Source organism: Struthio camelus, chromosome 27, assembly GCF_040807025.1.
Source record: "Struthio camelus isolate bStrCam1 chromosome 27, bStrCam1.hap1, whole genome shotgun sequence".
NCBI lineage: Eukaryota > Metazoa > Chordata > Aves > Struthioniformes > Struthionidae > Struthio > Struthio camelus.
The window spans coordinates 5,506,775-5,520,677 of NC_090968.1; the positions used below are offsets into that span (position 1 = coordinate 5,506,775).

General features: G+C 69.4%; 1 protein-coding gene across 2 annotated transcripts; it reads left to right on the top strand.

Moving 5' to 3' along the window:
- Positions 1-3,222: 3,222 nt before the first annotated feature.
- On the top strand, positions 3,223-13,661 carry LOC138062460 (collagen alpha-4(VI) chain-like). Of its 2 annotated transcripts, XM_068920701.1 has the most exons (32): positions 3,223-3,501; positions 4,368-4,481; positions 4,823-5,139; positions 5,219-5,297; positions 5,484-5,632; positions 5,723-5,818; positions 6,603-6,656; positions 6,863-6,934; positions 7,021-7,047; positions 7,301-7,345; positions 7,476-7,529; positions 7,612-7,674; positions 7,749-7,814; positions 7,950-8,012; positions 8,195-8,227; positions 8,462-8,524; positions 8,602-8,664; positions 8,783-8,845; positions 8,919-8,981; positions 9,151-9,201; positions 9,524-9,559; positions 9,718-9,780; positions 9,902-9,964; positions 10,129-10,164; positions 10,323-10,359; positions 10,629-11,128; positions 11,202-11,301; positions 11,375-12,031; positions 12,137-12,230; positions 12,323-12,573; positions 12,728-12,769; positions 12,946-13,661. In XM_068920701.1, the coding sequence occupies exons 2-32, from the start codon at positions 4,406-4,408 to the stop codon at positions 13,194-13,196; spliced, it is 3,627 nt and encodes a 1,208-aa protein (XP_068776802.1). In that variant the 5' UTR covers positions 3,223-3,501; positions 4,368-4,405; the 3' UTR covers positions 13,197-13,661. The 2 variants fall into 2 exon arrangements, with proteins under 2 accessions (XP_068776802.1, XP_068776801.1); XM_068920700.1 differs by lacking the exon at positions 3,223-3,501 and having other exon boundaries at positions 4,102-4,481.
- The last annotated feature ends 242 nt before the right edge of the window (positions 13,662-13,903 follow it).

Here is a 13,903-nt window from a genome sequence, read left to right on the forward strand (position 1 = left end):
TTTTTTTTTTTTTTTTTTTTTAGGGAAATGAGATCTGGCGGGGGCGGGTTCAAGCGCGGAGCTCGGCCCCTGCAGCCCGCCGGGCCCGGGCGCAGGGCTGGGAGCGGGGCCAGCGCCGGGGGGGGGCGGCGGGGCCGCGCCGCGCTCCGGGGCACCGCGTCCCGCAGCCCCCGGCTCGGCCCGCAGCGCCGCTCCCGCACCCCGCAACCCCCAGCCCGCGGCCCCCGGCTCTGCACCCCGCAGTCCCCGGTTCGCAGCTCGCAAATCCCCGTTTGCACCCTGCAACCCCCGGTTCTGAACCCTGCAATCCCCAGTCCGCACCCTGCAGCCCCCGGCTCCATCCCTGCACCCCCTTCTGCACCCACTTCCCCCAGCTGGGCACCCTGGTCTGCACTACACAGTCCCAGTCCTGCACCCCGCAGCCCCAGGTCCTGCACCCGGTCTGCACTGCACAGCCTTTGGTCTGTAGTCCCTGGTCCCACACCCAGCAACCCTCTGCCTACACCTGCAGCCCCCAGGCCCAGCCTTACACCCCCTCCTACACCCCACCTTCCCCAGCTCTGCCCCCTGGTCTGCAATGCACAGTCCCTGGTTTGCAGCCCCCAGTCCCAGTCCTGCACCCCGCACCCCACATCCCTCAGCCCTAGTCCTGCACCCCACATCCCCTGGCTCACATCCCCTGCCGCTAGAGTACCCCATCCTGCACCCCGAATCCTATCTCACATCCCCCATGCCGAACCTGCCTGCCCAGTCCCGCATGCCTGGCTCCGCACCCCGTATTTTCCAGCCCTGCACTTGCATCTCCCTGGTCCTGCACCCCAGTCCTGCCTCCTGCATTCCACATCCCTGGTCCTGCACCCCATATTCCCTGCTCCTGCATCCTGCACCCTGCACCCCCCACATCCTGCAGCCCACAAGCACCTGCCTCATCCCAGGGGTGCTCAGGCTGCCTGGGGGACAGCCCAGGCCCCCCGAGGTCCTGGGTGCAGCTAGGCACCTCTCATCACCCGGGGACACTGCAGGAGTGTGGGAACCATGCTCCAGCTGCCTTCCCTCCCCGTCTCCCCAGGACAGCCCTGCACCCAGAGGTGCCCAGCTCAGGGGCTGGTCTCAGGGCTGCTGAGAGCAGGGAAAGCACGGGGTGGGGGGGGGGGCAAGGCAGGCGAGAGGCCGGGGTGCAGCTGCCTGGGCTGCGCCGGAGTGCCCGCTGTGCCGCGTGGCTGTGCGTGGGCCTGTGTGTGCCTGTGTGTGTGCGTATGTGTGTGCATGCGTGTGCACGCGTGTGCGCCGAGGTCTGTGAGTGACACCTGCTGTCAAAGCTCTGCCACTTCAGCCTGGACCAGCCACAGCGAGGTCCACAAGGCCACCCAGCCCTGCGAAACGTGCGGGAGGCTGAGCCCTGGCTCCCCAGGCACCCAGGGGATGAGTGGGAGCCGTGCCGGGCAAGGGATCTGCTGAGGCCGAGCGTGGCCAGGTCGAATGGTGCGGGGGGACTTTGAGGAGCAGCCTCCTGGTCTGTCTTGCTGCCGTGCCTCGGAGCACGGGCACGCTTCCCCGGATCACCTGCACATCGACCCTGCGCGGCGAGGGCGAGCCAGGCCGGGTGCACGCGGCAGCAGAGGACAGGGGCGCCAGGGGCAAGGACGTGCCCGGGGGCAGGAGGACGATGTACACCCAGCGGTGGGGAAGGCGATGCCACCGGCGGGAGCTCGCCGTGCAGCGCAGGTAGCATGGGGCCGCTGCATCCCACCCAGGCCGGGGGGCGCATGCCCCCACCCCAGCGAGGGACGTGAGGTCCGGCCGCCCACTCGCCACTAGATAGAGCTCCAAGTTCAGCGTTGCCGGCCCTGCTGCTCCGGGCAGCGGGAGCCCAGAGCCCCCGGCCTTGGCAGCCCCTCCTGCCTTACTCACAAAGCTGCCTTGTCCTGCCACGTGTCCCTGCCTGGGGCCAGCCCGCGGCCCCCGCGTGAAGCGCGCCGGAGCGGGGGCGAAGGGCTGAGCGGGAGCGATGGGGAAAGCCTTTCAGCTGCCCTGGTGCCACGAGCCAGGGGCAAAGGAGGGAGCAGGCTGCGAGGGAGGTGGCCATGGGGACCGGTGGCGAGGGAGGCCCCCAGGAAGGTCGGTGGAAGGACCAGGAAGGATGCCAGGTCTCCGGCATCCCGCCCAGTGCCATATGGCGGAGCTGAAGCTGGCTAAACAGATGCAAGGGAAATTAATGGCTTTGCCACTCGAATCTGGCTGTCGATGCATGAACGTGCACAGCTTCCCAAGGTGACCCGGAGAGGGAAAGGAGCACAGGCGAGGTAGTGAGGGCCAGTGTCCGCGGGCTCTCCCAGCCGCTGCTGACTTCCCCGGCAGCAATGCTGCTTGGATGCAGTTCAGCTCCTTTCTTTGTCCCTAAAACCCTGCAAATCTTTCCCTTTTGCTTTCAGAGACCTCCTGCATTCAGGGCCTGACTCATCCCAGTCCAAGTCATGGCTGTTGATGGGGAAAGTCTCTCTGCTTCATTCCTTATCTCAAGCCATTATTTTGCTTTCCCAACAGTAGATAATCTTGGGATATTTTTTGCTAGTTAGCCTGATATTGCAAAACGTACACTGCGAAGCCATGACATCCAATAAACTTTTCCCCTTAAAGCAAATAAATAAATCTCTGAAAACTGGTCTTGCTGTATTTCCCCACGCTGTCCTCAGCCCACACATTGCTACGTACAGTCAGGGGATGGGAACTCGCAGAGCAACTGCCTAATTCCTCTCCAATGTCTATCTATCTCCTGAGTAAACAAACAGATCCCCCGTGAAAAACAAGCCAGGCTTTAAAATACTTTCCATCGCTGTGTTCTTCCTGTGCTGGGAAGGATGTCTGAAGGCTGAATCCCCGGATGATGTAAATCTGTTATGTCAGGATCTGGCTGCCGTTTCCTACCCTGTTGCTGCTCCTTTCTGGTGCAGCTTTCCTGGCGACCTGGGGCTCCCGGTGGATATTTTTCCCCACCTCCCTCCACATAAACTTGTGTTTCTCACGCTGGCTTTTGTCTCCTGGGAAGTGGCTCCCATGGCAGGCACAGTTTTCCAAGCACCATGGAGGTCTTCCTTGGCCATCGATGGTCTCGTACGGCAGATCGCCCTCCAAGGAGCTTCTCGTGCCTTTCCCGGGGACGGGAAGCGGCGGGGACTCTCGCGGCCTGGCAGGGGACGGGGCTGGGAGTGGGGCGCAGGGCGACGCGGCTCGAGCCCGCGAGAGGTCAGCCCGCTCCTGCGTGGGCTCAGCCCAGGGAGGCCAGGAGCCTCGGCCCTGGCTGCGGCGCAGCTCCCCCTGACGTATCTGACATATGATGTTTTTTTGAGCTGTGGAATAAATAAACCTCCAAACACACATCCTCCCAAGCAGCAAGCCAACTCCTCCAGCCTGCGGTCAGCTGCACCGGCCAGAATTAATTTGCGTCTGTGCCTCTTGGATACGGCTCCCAGGACCCCCCTCACCGGCGACGGGACGGGAGAGGTAAGAGCGCGGGTTTCCTAGTTCAGAGAGCAGTCGCCCTGGGGAGGTTGCAGGTGGCTTGTCGCAGCGCCGCAGGCTCGGCTCCCTCCTAGGTTCCTACTGCGGTTTTTAGTTCATCACTTTGCTAATTCCTAAAGGTGTTGGGGCTTCGACCACCTCTCCTCTTTGCTCCTGCCATGCAGCCGGGGCACGGGACAGGCTGTGTCCAGCCTCCCGGCGGGACAGGCAGGTAGCCCGGCCTGGCTGCTGTGGCAGGACGGGGCAGCAGGACTCCTGGGTCCCGTCCTTGGCACGCTCCGGGTCGCTCTGTGCCTCCGCTCCCCCCTCCGCAAACGGCGGGGGAGATCGTTGCTGTGCAAGTGCTGAGAAGCATTTTGAGAGCCCTTGAAAAATATCTGCAGCTACTAAAGATGCAGCCCTGAAGGCAGAGTTGGGTGGGCAGTGGGCTGCGTTGGCGTCTTCACAGCTCCGGAGATGAGCGCAAAACGCATCCCGGAGACCAGCCAGGGGAGGTTTTGCTCCCTTATGGATTCGGCCTCCATGTGTCCTCACTCGTGCTGTCCCCGAGTCCCTCCCCAGCCAGATTGCAGATCATTGCATAAGGCGCAGGAGCAAGGGGAGCAAAACGCACCCAGAGGTATCTGCAAACAGTCCCACAGCCAGGCAGGATGAGGCCAGCCCTGGCTGGGCTCGGACAGCCGCACCGGCCCCGCGGCCGGGCTGCGCTCCATGTGTTGCTGTCAGCGGTGGTGGATGGAGAGCTGGAGCTAGCTCCCGCCTCGCCAGCCCCGGTGCTCCGCTATTGCCATCGCTGTTTAGCACCTGACCAAAACCCTGCGCTCACACCTCGCACCCCGCCGGCTCAGGGTGCAGAGGAGCCACTTCCCTGCCCGGTGCTGGGGACATGGGGCTGTGCAGAGTCTGGATCCCCGTGGCTCTGCTCGTCCTTGGAGCCGGAGGGGCCCGGAGCCAGGAGGCGGGTGAGTGAGGACGTCCCTGCGCACAGTCACCTGGGGGGGTAGCGATGCAGCAGAGACGTCCTGCCGTGGGGGATGCTAGTCCCCGTGGGGCTGGGGGAGCGGATCTACGCGTGCTGAGGGGCACAGGAGAGGGTCTGGGGGCTCGCTGGCAGGGAGCTCCCCGAGGGAGCTGCAGCATGCTGAGCCCGCATCGCCCCGAGGGATGGTGGTGCATCCCAAAGCCACACTGCAACCCAGCAGCCAGGATCCTGGCGGGGAGTCCTGCGGGGAGCCCCCTCGGGGGGCCGGGCAGAGGCGGGGGGAGGCAGGGGCCGGCTGGGTCTCCACGCTCTACCCGGCAGGCCCGTGCGCCCTCCATGTGCTGGTGGCCCTGGACGTCACCGACTACCAGCAGTCCAACCTGCACGCCTACCTGGAGCGCATCCTCCGGGACGTGGCCGCGCTGGAGCACCTCAGCTGCAGCCCGCTGAGCCCGAGCCTCAGCCTGCAGAGCGCGCGGCCGGACGGCGAGACCGTCTTCCAGGACTGGCTGCACGAGCCCTGGGCAGACACGCTGCGGGGGCTGGCGCGGGCTCACGCCTTCCAGCGCACCTACCTCACCCAGCCCGCCCTGCAGAGCTTCCTGGGCGCGCTGGCGCGCCGGGCGGCCGACGCCAAGGTACGGCCCCGCACGCGGCCCCGCCGGGCCCCCTGGTTCCCCGGGGCAGCTGCGCAGCGTCGGACCTCTCCTTGCCCAGGTGCTGCTGGTCTTCACGGACGGCCTGGACGACGACGCGGGGAAGCTGAAGGAGACAGCGACGTCGGCTGCACTGCAAGGTGCGGCGGCGGGGTGGAGGTGACAGGGTGGCGCGGGGCTCCCGACTGGGCGAGCGCCGTGTTTGCGCTGTCACTGGCGCGGGCTTGCAGGCGATGGGGTGCCCATGGGCAATGGGGCGATCGGCTGCACGGCATGGTGTGCCAGCCCCGCTCCACGTGCCGCCCCACGGCACCCTCTCCCCCCAGGCCAGGCTGACATGCTGGTGACGGTGGCGGTGAACAACGCCAGCAGGCTCGAGGACCTGCAGCTGGTGGAGTTCGGGCGCCAGCTGGGGACGGGCCGGCAGCTGGCCGTGGACGTGCCCGAGGTTGGCGGGCACGTGGCACAGGAGCTGGTAAGGCCGGGCTGGGGCCGGGGCCAGGCTGGGCGGCCCCCGGGGGAGCCTGTGCGGGCTCTGCACGCCTGCATCGCCCTCTCCCCGCAGCTGGCCCTGGCCGAGCAGACGTGCTGCCACTCTTGTCCCTGCACCTGCGTGGGGCTGCCGGGCCAGCGGGGCCCCGCGGGCCGCCGGGGCAGCAAGGTAACGCGGTCGGGGCGGCGGGCAGACGCGGGAGCCGTGACCCGGCTGCGCCGGGGCCGCGACCGAGTCACATGCCTGACGAGCTAAGTCAGCGGTGCGGGAGGCTGGGGCACGTCCAGCTGTGCGCACATCTGGCTCTGCACTGCTCCAAATGGGCACCAGGGGGATTGGCTTTCTGTTTGTTTTCCTTGTGTCTGAGCAGAGTTTAGACCTTTCCCTTTCCCAGCCGGGTGGGATAGGTTTCCCCCGGCCCCCGGGCCGTGTCTGCAGGAGGAGAGCAGTCCCCAGGCTGGCCCGGAGCGGGGCCATCCCTCCCGGCCCCCTCCACTGGGCACGTGGGCTGCGCACTGCTGAGCTGGGTCTTGAGGCCGAGTCGGGTCTGCCCTGCCCGGATCCTGGTGTCACGGCGGCTGCTTCTGTCCACGAGTGTCGAAGCACTAAGCAAAGCGGGGCTTTGGCCCAGGGAAAACCGAGGTGGGGGGTGGAGGGCTTTGGGAGCTCGCGCAGGGGACCGGCAGCCCGTGCGGCATACGTGGAGCCCCTCATCCCCTTCCCAGGGCGCAGCGGAGCCCTGGGAGCTCCGATCAGCTCGATGCCTTGCCCCGAGCTGGGGCGAGGGAAAGGCCATCGCGTCCCGAGGCGAGAGCTCCTCACGCTGTCCGCGATGCTCTCCCTTTCTTCCCCAGCCTGGGAAGGGAGCCCAGCTGCCTTGGCTCCCAGCCCGGGGTCTGTCACCGGGCCGGGGGGTCGCGGTCGCCTCTCCCAGGGCTGGTCTCTCTCCTAGGGGGTGAGAGGCAGCAAGGGGCGCGCTGGAGACGAGGGCGACCACGGGCACAGCGTGAGTTGGCGGTGGGACCCCGTGGGGGGGGTGGAGGGGGGTCCCGGGGGACAGGCCGAGGGGAGCAGCCCTCCCTGGCCGGGCTGGTGCGGCGCAGCCTGCGGGCGTGCAGCGAGGGCCGTCGGAGCCCGGCCAGGCCAGCTCTGGCAAGCAGAGCCGCTGCAGAGCCGGGCGTCTCTGACGGCCTCCCCTTTCCTCCCACCCAGGGGGAGCAGGGCCCGCAAGGTCTCCCCGGCAGCCACGGCACGCAGGGATGCCCGGGCCAGTGCGGACCGAAGGTGAGAGGCTGGCGCAGCCCAGTGCGCGTCGCCCCCAGGTCCAGGGACTTGCGGCTGCCCTGCTCTAACCCTCCGTCTCGTTGCAGGGCCTGATGGGTCACCCCGGGGACCAGGTACGTCCCTGCGCTGCGGTTCATCCCGCGGCTGCTCCTGCCGGCACCAGCGCGGGCACCAGGGCCACGGGAACCTGGCAGCGCCGGGGGCACCGCGAGGAGGAGGATGGGCAGGGAGGAGACGGGGCCGGGCAGGGGAAGGATGCGGGGCACGGCGGACCGCGGCGCCGGGGGAAGCGGGGCGAACCCAGGAGGTGGCTCTCGGACGCCGGGCCGTGCGTTCTGGCATCGGGCCGGGCCGCTCGCTTTGCAGGGACCGCCTGGAGAGGCCGGCTACGACGGCGTGGACGGGGAGCAGGTGAGCTGCTGCCCTCTCCGCTCCTTGCCTCCGATCCACCCCGCGGCCGCCCCGGCAAGCTGGGTCCTGCCGGCCGCGCGGGCACAGCCGCCGGAGCCAAGCTGGGCACGGACACCTCTCTCATTCCCAGGGCGAAGCAGGAGCCCTCGGCCGCCCCGGAGAGAAGGGAGCTCGGGGCAGGCAGGTGAGAGCTGCAAGGGCCGAGCCACGGGCGAGCGTTGCCTCCTTTGCCCATTGCTAAATCCTTTCCTCCTGCCTTCGCGCAGGGGCAGAAAGGCTCCCGGGGTGTACGGGGGGAGCAGGGGCTCCCAGGCCCTCCCGGCGAGGCGGTGAGTAGGGGCAGGCACGAGCGGGGCACTGCGGGGGCGACGGGGGCTCTCTGACTCCCCTCTCTGCTCCCCAGGGGCCACCGGGGAGGAGCAGCCTGCAGCCCGGCATCCCGGGGTGGAGAGGAGACGGGGGCCCCCAGGTAAGGGCGCCTGGGGGGCCGGGACTCCACGGGGGGATGCCGGGTGGTGGTGGCAGCAGGAGCGTTTTGGGGACAGGAAATGCGGGGAGGGCAGCCAGAAGCTCTGCTTCTGCCTGAGTCCTCAACGCTTTCCAGGGAGACCCCGGCGAGGACGGCCCCCCCGGGCCGCCAGGGCCACCGGGCCCCTCGGCACATCCGGTAGGTGCCTCGAGAAGGGCAAACAGCTCCTTCGCCTGCCCGTCGGCTCCGAGCCCCCTTTCCTGGGCTGCAGCTGGGCGTTGCAGGCCAGCTCGGTGCCCCCCTGCCACGCTTCCCTGCGTGCCGGCGCGGGTGGCTGCCACGTGCGTCGGGGTGGCAGCTGACGGCATTTCTCTCCGCAGAGCTCATGCCTGAAAGGGCAGAAGGGCGTGCAGGTAAGGCCGCATCGATGCCCTGGGGTCTGTGTCCATCCTGGGTCCTGGCTCCAGTCCAGCAAACTGCACCTCAGCCCCAGCTAGAACCCAGCAGCTCAGCTCCTACCCCACCTTGAGCCTTGTGCCATGCCCCTCCGGGATGGGGCAAAGGGCCCAGGCGTCCGGTTCCCATCCCGCTGGCTCTCTGCCCTGGCAGGAGCAAGCTGGGAGCCTGAGCATGCTGTTTTCCCGCAGGGCAGGAGGGGCAACCGCGGCAGCCCGGGCCCCCAGGGCGAGGAGGGCTACGGCGGTGCGCAGGTGAGGCCAGGGCAGCCCGGCAGCCCCCGCGGCCCCAGCCGGGCTGCTCTGCTGCCCCCGCTGCTCTCTCTTTGCAGGGGCCGCCGGGGCCGCGGGGGCCGAAGGGTGTCACTGGCCACCTGGGGAGCAGAGGACTTCAGGTGCCGTGCCCATCCAGTGCGCCGAGTGCCCCCGCTCACCCCCCCCGAGCCAGCCTTGCCTGGGGGCAGCAAGCGCTGCCCCATGGGCATCCTTGATCCACCTTTGCCTTTCACCCAGGGCCTTCCCGGAGCCGTGGGCTCCCTGGGAGAAGCTGGGCCACCCGGCCCTAAGGGGGAGAAGGTGAGCGGCAGCACGGGTACCATCGCACAGCCCCTCCGGCACATCCCAGCCAGCAGCCCTCTCTCTCCTCCAGGGCCAGGCAGGAGCTGGGGGCAGGAAGGGGAGCGCAGGACCGCGGGGGCCCAAAGGAGCCCTGGTAAGGCCGGGGCTTGGGGTGCTCAAGGTGGTGCAAGAAATCCCCAGCCCCTTTCGGGGATGCAGCATCCTGCGTGGAGGCTGCCCTGCGCCCGGGCGAGAGGATACTCGGAAAAGGATGTGGTTTGTGTAGGTCCTATAGCCTGCTTTGGGATTTTCTACCTGCTTAGGGTGAGAATGGCTGTGACACGAGAGGAGCTCCCGGGAGGAAGGGTGCAAAGGTGATGACAGCAGCTCGTGTTGGAGCGTTACGGGAGCCTGGCAGTCGCCATCCCTGGGTTTCTTGCCCCCTCCCCGCTGCATTGCTGCTTACCAAGCCCCGCTGGCTCTGCTTCCCCCCCAGTCCTGGCTGCGAGTGTACAAGCAGCGCGGCGGCGTCCCCAGCCCTGCCGCACTCTGCCGCTCGCCCCAGGCCAGCTGCATTTCAGCACGGGGGAGGCGATGGAGGCCGGCAGGCAGGAGGGCCCTCTGGAGCCTGGACTGAGCTCGATCGGGTGCGTGGGGCTGGGGTCGCATCGTGCTCACCCACGCTGCTTTCCTCAGGGCTTGCCAGGAGTGCCAGGACACCCCGGGGCTCAGGTGAGTTTTGGGGGCAGGGGCTGGCCTGGGGAAGAGGGGTCCATGTGGGCAGCGCAGAGGGGATGGGGACATCCAGGACTGCCAGGGCCGCCCCACGCAGGGAGGCGCTGGGGCTGCTGGTAGGGATGGGGTCAGCTCCCTCTGAATTTTTGCTCCAGGGTGAACGTGGTGAGAGAGGAGAAGTGGGAGACAAGGGTGCCCGAGGACTGCCTGGGCGCAGGGTGAGTACAGCGCAGCCACCCTGTCCTGGCAGCACCCGCCTTGTCCCTGGCATCTCCCTGCTCATAGGGGCCAGGCTGCCCTGGCTCACCCCAGGGTCTGGGTGCTCATCTTTTCCATCAGGGCATCCCTGGGAGCAGAGGAGAAACGGGCGTCCACGGCAGCACGGGACCTCCAGGAGAGATGGTGATTCCCTGCCAATTCCCTATTTGCTGCAACATTTCTGCCTGCAAAAATCCCCATTTCCTGCAGAGAACTGGGAAACCTCAGTGCTCGGGGATTTGTCCCTCTTATCCGACCACAGTATTAACGCTACCTTTCCTTGCGTCCCCTCTCCCCGCTGCACCCAGGGCCTGCAGGGCTTGCCGGGCGTTCCCACCTCCACGGTAAGGGCTGCTGGTGCGGGGCTGGCTGGGGACGGGGACCCGGCCTCACCGCGAGGCTGCAGGGGGCTCTCGGGGGTCAGGGCTTTGCTCGGAATAGCTGGGACATAGGAGACGGGCGGGAGAGCTGGAACTGACCCTGCTTCATGCTTGCCCTCCAGCCTTGCGAGCTCAAGGCCTTCATCCGGCAGAGCTGCGGTGAGTGCCCAGGCCAGCGGCGGGGGGACGGTGGGGAGGGGACGGGGACCGGCTCGGCGGGGAGGTGGGAGGCACCGCGGCCAGGCAGGCAGCCACGGGGACACAGGGACAGCCGGGTGCAGAGCTGGGGAAGGAGGCGGCTGGATGCACGCCGAGAGGATGCACAGTCGGATGCTGCAGGTGGCCAGACGGGCAGTGCGGATAAGCAGGCTGCAAGGCACAGCCTGCAACGTGGGGCAGGTCTGGAGGGGCTCCCTGTCCCCCTCCAGCCTCCGTCGCCCCCTCCTGCCCCCTTTTCCCCATGGAGCTGGTACTGGTGCTGGAGATGTCGGCCACCGTGTCGCCCGCCCTCTTCTCCCGCATGAAGGACGTCCTGGCCTTCCTGCTGCGTGACCTGCACGTCTCGCCGGCGGGCTGCCCGGCGGGGGCCCGCGTGGCCCTGCTCTCCTACGCGGCGGCGCCCAGCTACCTGCTGCGGCCGGGCGGCGCGCCGAGCCGGGCGGTGCTGCTGCGGCGCCTCCGGGGGCTCTCGCCCATGCGCTCGTCGCAGCGGGGCCGCCTGGCCGCCGCCGTGCGCTTCGTGGGGCGCCACGTGCTCAAGCGGGTCCGGCGGGCCGCCCTGGGCACCAAGGTGGCCCTGTTCATCACCAGCGGGCAGAGCCAGGCGCTGGAGGGCATCGGGGCGGCTGCCCTGGAGTGCGAAGCCCAGGGCATCCTGCCGGTGGTGGTCACCTTCAGCCCGCTGCCCGAGGTGGAGCGGGCTTTCCAGGTGAGGCACGAGGACGGGCGCTGTCGGCCGAGCCCGCCGCCCGCCCGGCCGTCAGCCGCCGCCTCTCCCGCAGGTGAACAGCCGCTTCCAGGTGGTGCAGCTGCAAGCTTCGGAGCCGGCCGGGGACGCGGCGGCGCTGCGGGAAGCCGTACTGCCCTGCGCCCTCTGCTTCGGTAGGCAGCCGGCGGGGCGGCCCCGGGGCTGAGCACCGCTGCCGCGCCTGGCTCACCCCGCTGCCCTCCGCAGACGTCTGCCGCCCCGGGCGCTGCGCCGCCGCCACCTCACCGCCCCTCGGCTTGGACACCGACCTGGCCCTCGTGGTGGACAACGCGGCGCCGGGGCTGTCGGCGGAGACGCTGGAGCTCGTCGGCTCTCTCCTGGGCAGCCTCCTGGGGCAGCTGCGGATGGAGGCGGAGGCGGCGCGGCGCGGTGCCCGCTTTGCCCTGGTGCTCACGGGCCCCTCCGTCCCCGGGCAGGGCTTGGCGGAGCTCCCCTGGGGGCAGCCCGGCTCCCTGGAGCAGCTGCGGGAGCGCGTGCGGCGCGCGCTGGTGCCCCGGGCGGCCGTAGCGTCCGCCAGCCGAGCGCTGGCCTGGACCCTCCGGCAGGGCTTCCCGCGGGGCTCGCGTGCCCGCCGCCGGCTCCTGCTGCTCGTGGGCACGGGGGCAGCAGAGCTGTGGGAGGCGGAGGCGCAGGAGGCTCTGGCCCGCTTCGCCGAGTGCGGGCACTTCGGCGTCCTGGTGCTGGCCCTGGGCCGGGCCGGGACGGAGCGGCCGGAGGCGGCCCTGCCCGAGGCGCTGGCGCGGCCGGCGTGGCGGTACCACTCGCTGCGCCTGGGCTCGGTCCACGCGCCGGAGCTGGCGTACGCGGAGAGGACGGTGCTGGGCTTCCTCCGGAGGCTGCAGGGTGAGCGACGGCGGGGAGCCCGCGCAGCCTCGAGCATCCCCGGCTCCCCAAAAACCTCTTTGCTGCCACCTCCGTCACACCTCTCCTCTTGCTTCTGCTTTGCAGCAGAAACCAGCGCCCTGGCTGATGCTCGGTGCCCGCCGGAGCTGCCCACCTCCGGCCCCGGGACCGCCGGGCTGCCCCCGGGGAGCGCTGCGCAGTGAGTGGGTGGCTGCCTGCCCCAGCTCCGGGGACGCGTCCTGCCGCGGCCCCCCCGGCAGGACCCGCTCTCACTCCCCGCTCCTCTCGCAGAGCCCTGGAGGTGCCCCCAGCCAGGGGGGACGCGGCAGCCCCCGGGCGCAGCAAGGGCCGCCGGGCTGCCGGCCGCCCCGGGCTGTGCGCCCTGGACAGGGACCCCGGGACCGCGTGCGCCAACTTCTCCCTGCTGTGGTACCACCGGCCGGACACGGGGTCCTGCGAGCGATTCTGGTACGGCGGCTGCGGAGGCAACGCCAACCGCTTCAGCAGCGAGCGGGACTGCATCCGCGCCTGCGTCGGCCCAGGTAGGAGAGGCCGGGCGCCCTCCGCGGCGCGGGCACCCTGGGCGCGGGGTGCCTGTGTGCGCCGGGGCGTCCTGCAGCCCAGCCCCGTGCGGAGGGGCTGGCGGGCGTCCGGCCTCGCTGCGGCTGCTCGGCCGACGCTGTGACACTGTGGCAGGTCCCGACGGAGCCGGCGTGGGCGAGGGGAACCTGACGCAGGGTAAGGAGCAGGCGGCAGGGCTTTGGGTGTCTTTCCGGAGGGGAAGAGGGGGTGACACTTGAGCAGAGAGAGGCCAAGTAGGAGGTGCAGGGTGAGAGAGCTCCGACGGCCGGGGCGCCGGGTGCGTTTCCCGCGCGCGGGCTGGCCGAGAGCGTGCCCTGCCGCCTGCCTTGCAGCAGCCTGCCTGGAGGAGAGGGACGCGGGGCCCTGCCACTCCTACACCCCCAAATGGTTCTTCGAGGGCCGCCGTCCCGCCCGCTGCTCGCTCTTCTGGTACGGGGGCTGCGGCGGGAGCCGCAACCGCTTCGAGAGCCGGGAGCAGTGCGAGGCCGCCTGCCTGCCCCGGGGCAGGCTGAGCCCCGGGTCCGCCGGCCCCACGGCCGCCAACACCTCCGGCTGTGCCCCGGGGCCTGGCTGCGAGGGCTGAGAGCCGGCGCCCGGCCGCTCGGCATCCTGCCTCCCCCCGGGCGCCGGGTCCTGAGGACGGTTATCCTGGTGACTGCTGGCCCCCGCACTGCCAGCCCGCCCGGAGGCACGGCACGAGGCTGCAGAGCGCTCGCCCTCCACACACCCGCTCCCTCCGCTCCTCGCCTCCCCCAGCCGGCACAGACGGGAAGAATAAGGACACTTGAGTTATTGCACAAGGGCCGTGTGGTCGGACGTGCCAAATATCTGACAGCTCGTCATAGTCAGCTGCTCAGTTATGAAGGGGAGGTTTGGAGGCGGTGGCGGGGTGCCGAGCCCTTGCAAAACTCTGCACCCCCTGTCTCCGCTGCCATCCGCCTTCTCTGGGCAGACCTTGGTGCTGAGGGCCTGGGGTCCGGTCAGTACAGGTGTGTTTGAAATAAAAAGCAAGCCACATTTTGCCCTCGCCGGTGCAGCTGGGCTGGGGAAGGGCGAGGGTATGGGGGTGGGTGCCCCAAACCTGCAGGAGGCCCTGGAGGGGCCGTCGCCGTCGCCGGCCAGCCGCAGCTGCGCCTCTCCCTGCTGGCAGGCGGTTTCCCTGGCTCCGGTGCAGAGCAGGGAGCGGGCGCCGGAGCCGGCACGTGGCGGAGGCGGGATGCTCGGGCGGGCGGCGTGGGACCGCAGCTGCGGCGCTGGCGGGCTCTGGGTGCTGGGGCCTCCGGCCGCCAT

Excerpts from the sequence above, each read along its gene's own strand:
- LOC138062460 (XM_068920701.1), top strand. The coding sequence starts at position 4,406 with ATGGGGCTGTGCAGAGTCTGGATCCCCGTGGCTCTGCTCGTCCTTGGA. Across the intron at positions 5,298-5,483 it reads GACGTCGGCTGCACTGCAAG|GCCAGGCTGACATGCTGGTG; the intron begins GTGCGGCGGCGG and ends CTCTCCCCCCAG. Across the intron at positions 10,165-10,322 it reads CGGGCGTTCCCACCTCCACG|CCTTGCGAGCTCAAGGCCTT; the intron begins GTAAGGGCTGCT and ends CTTGCCCTCCAG.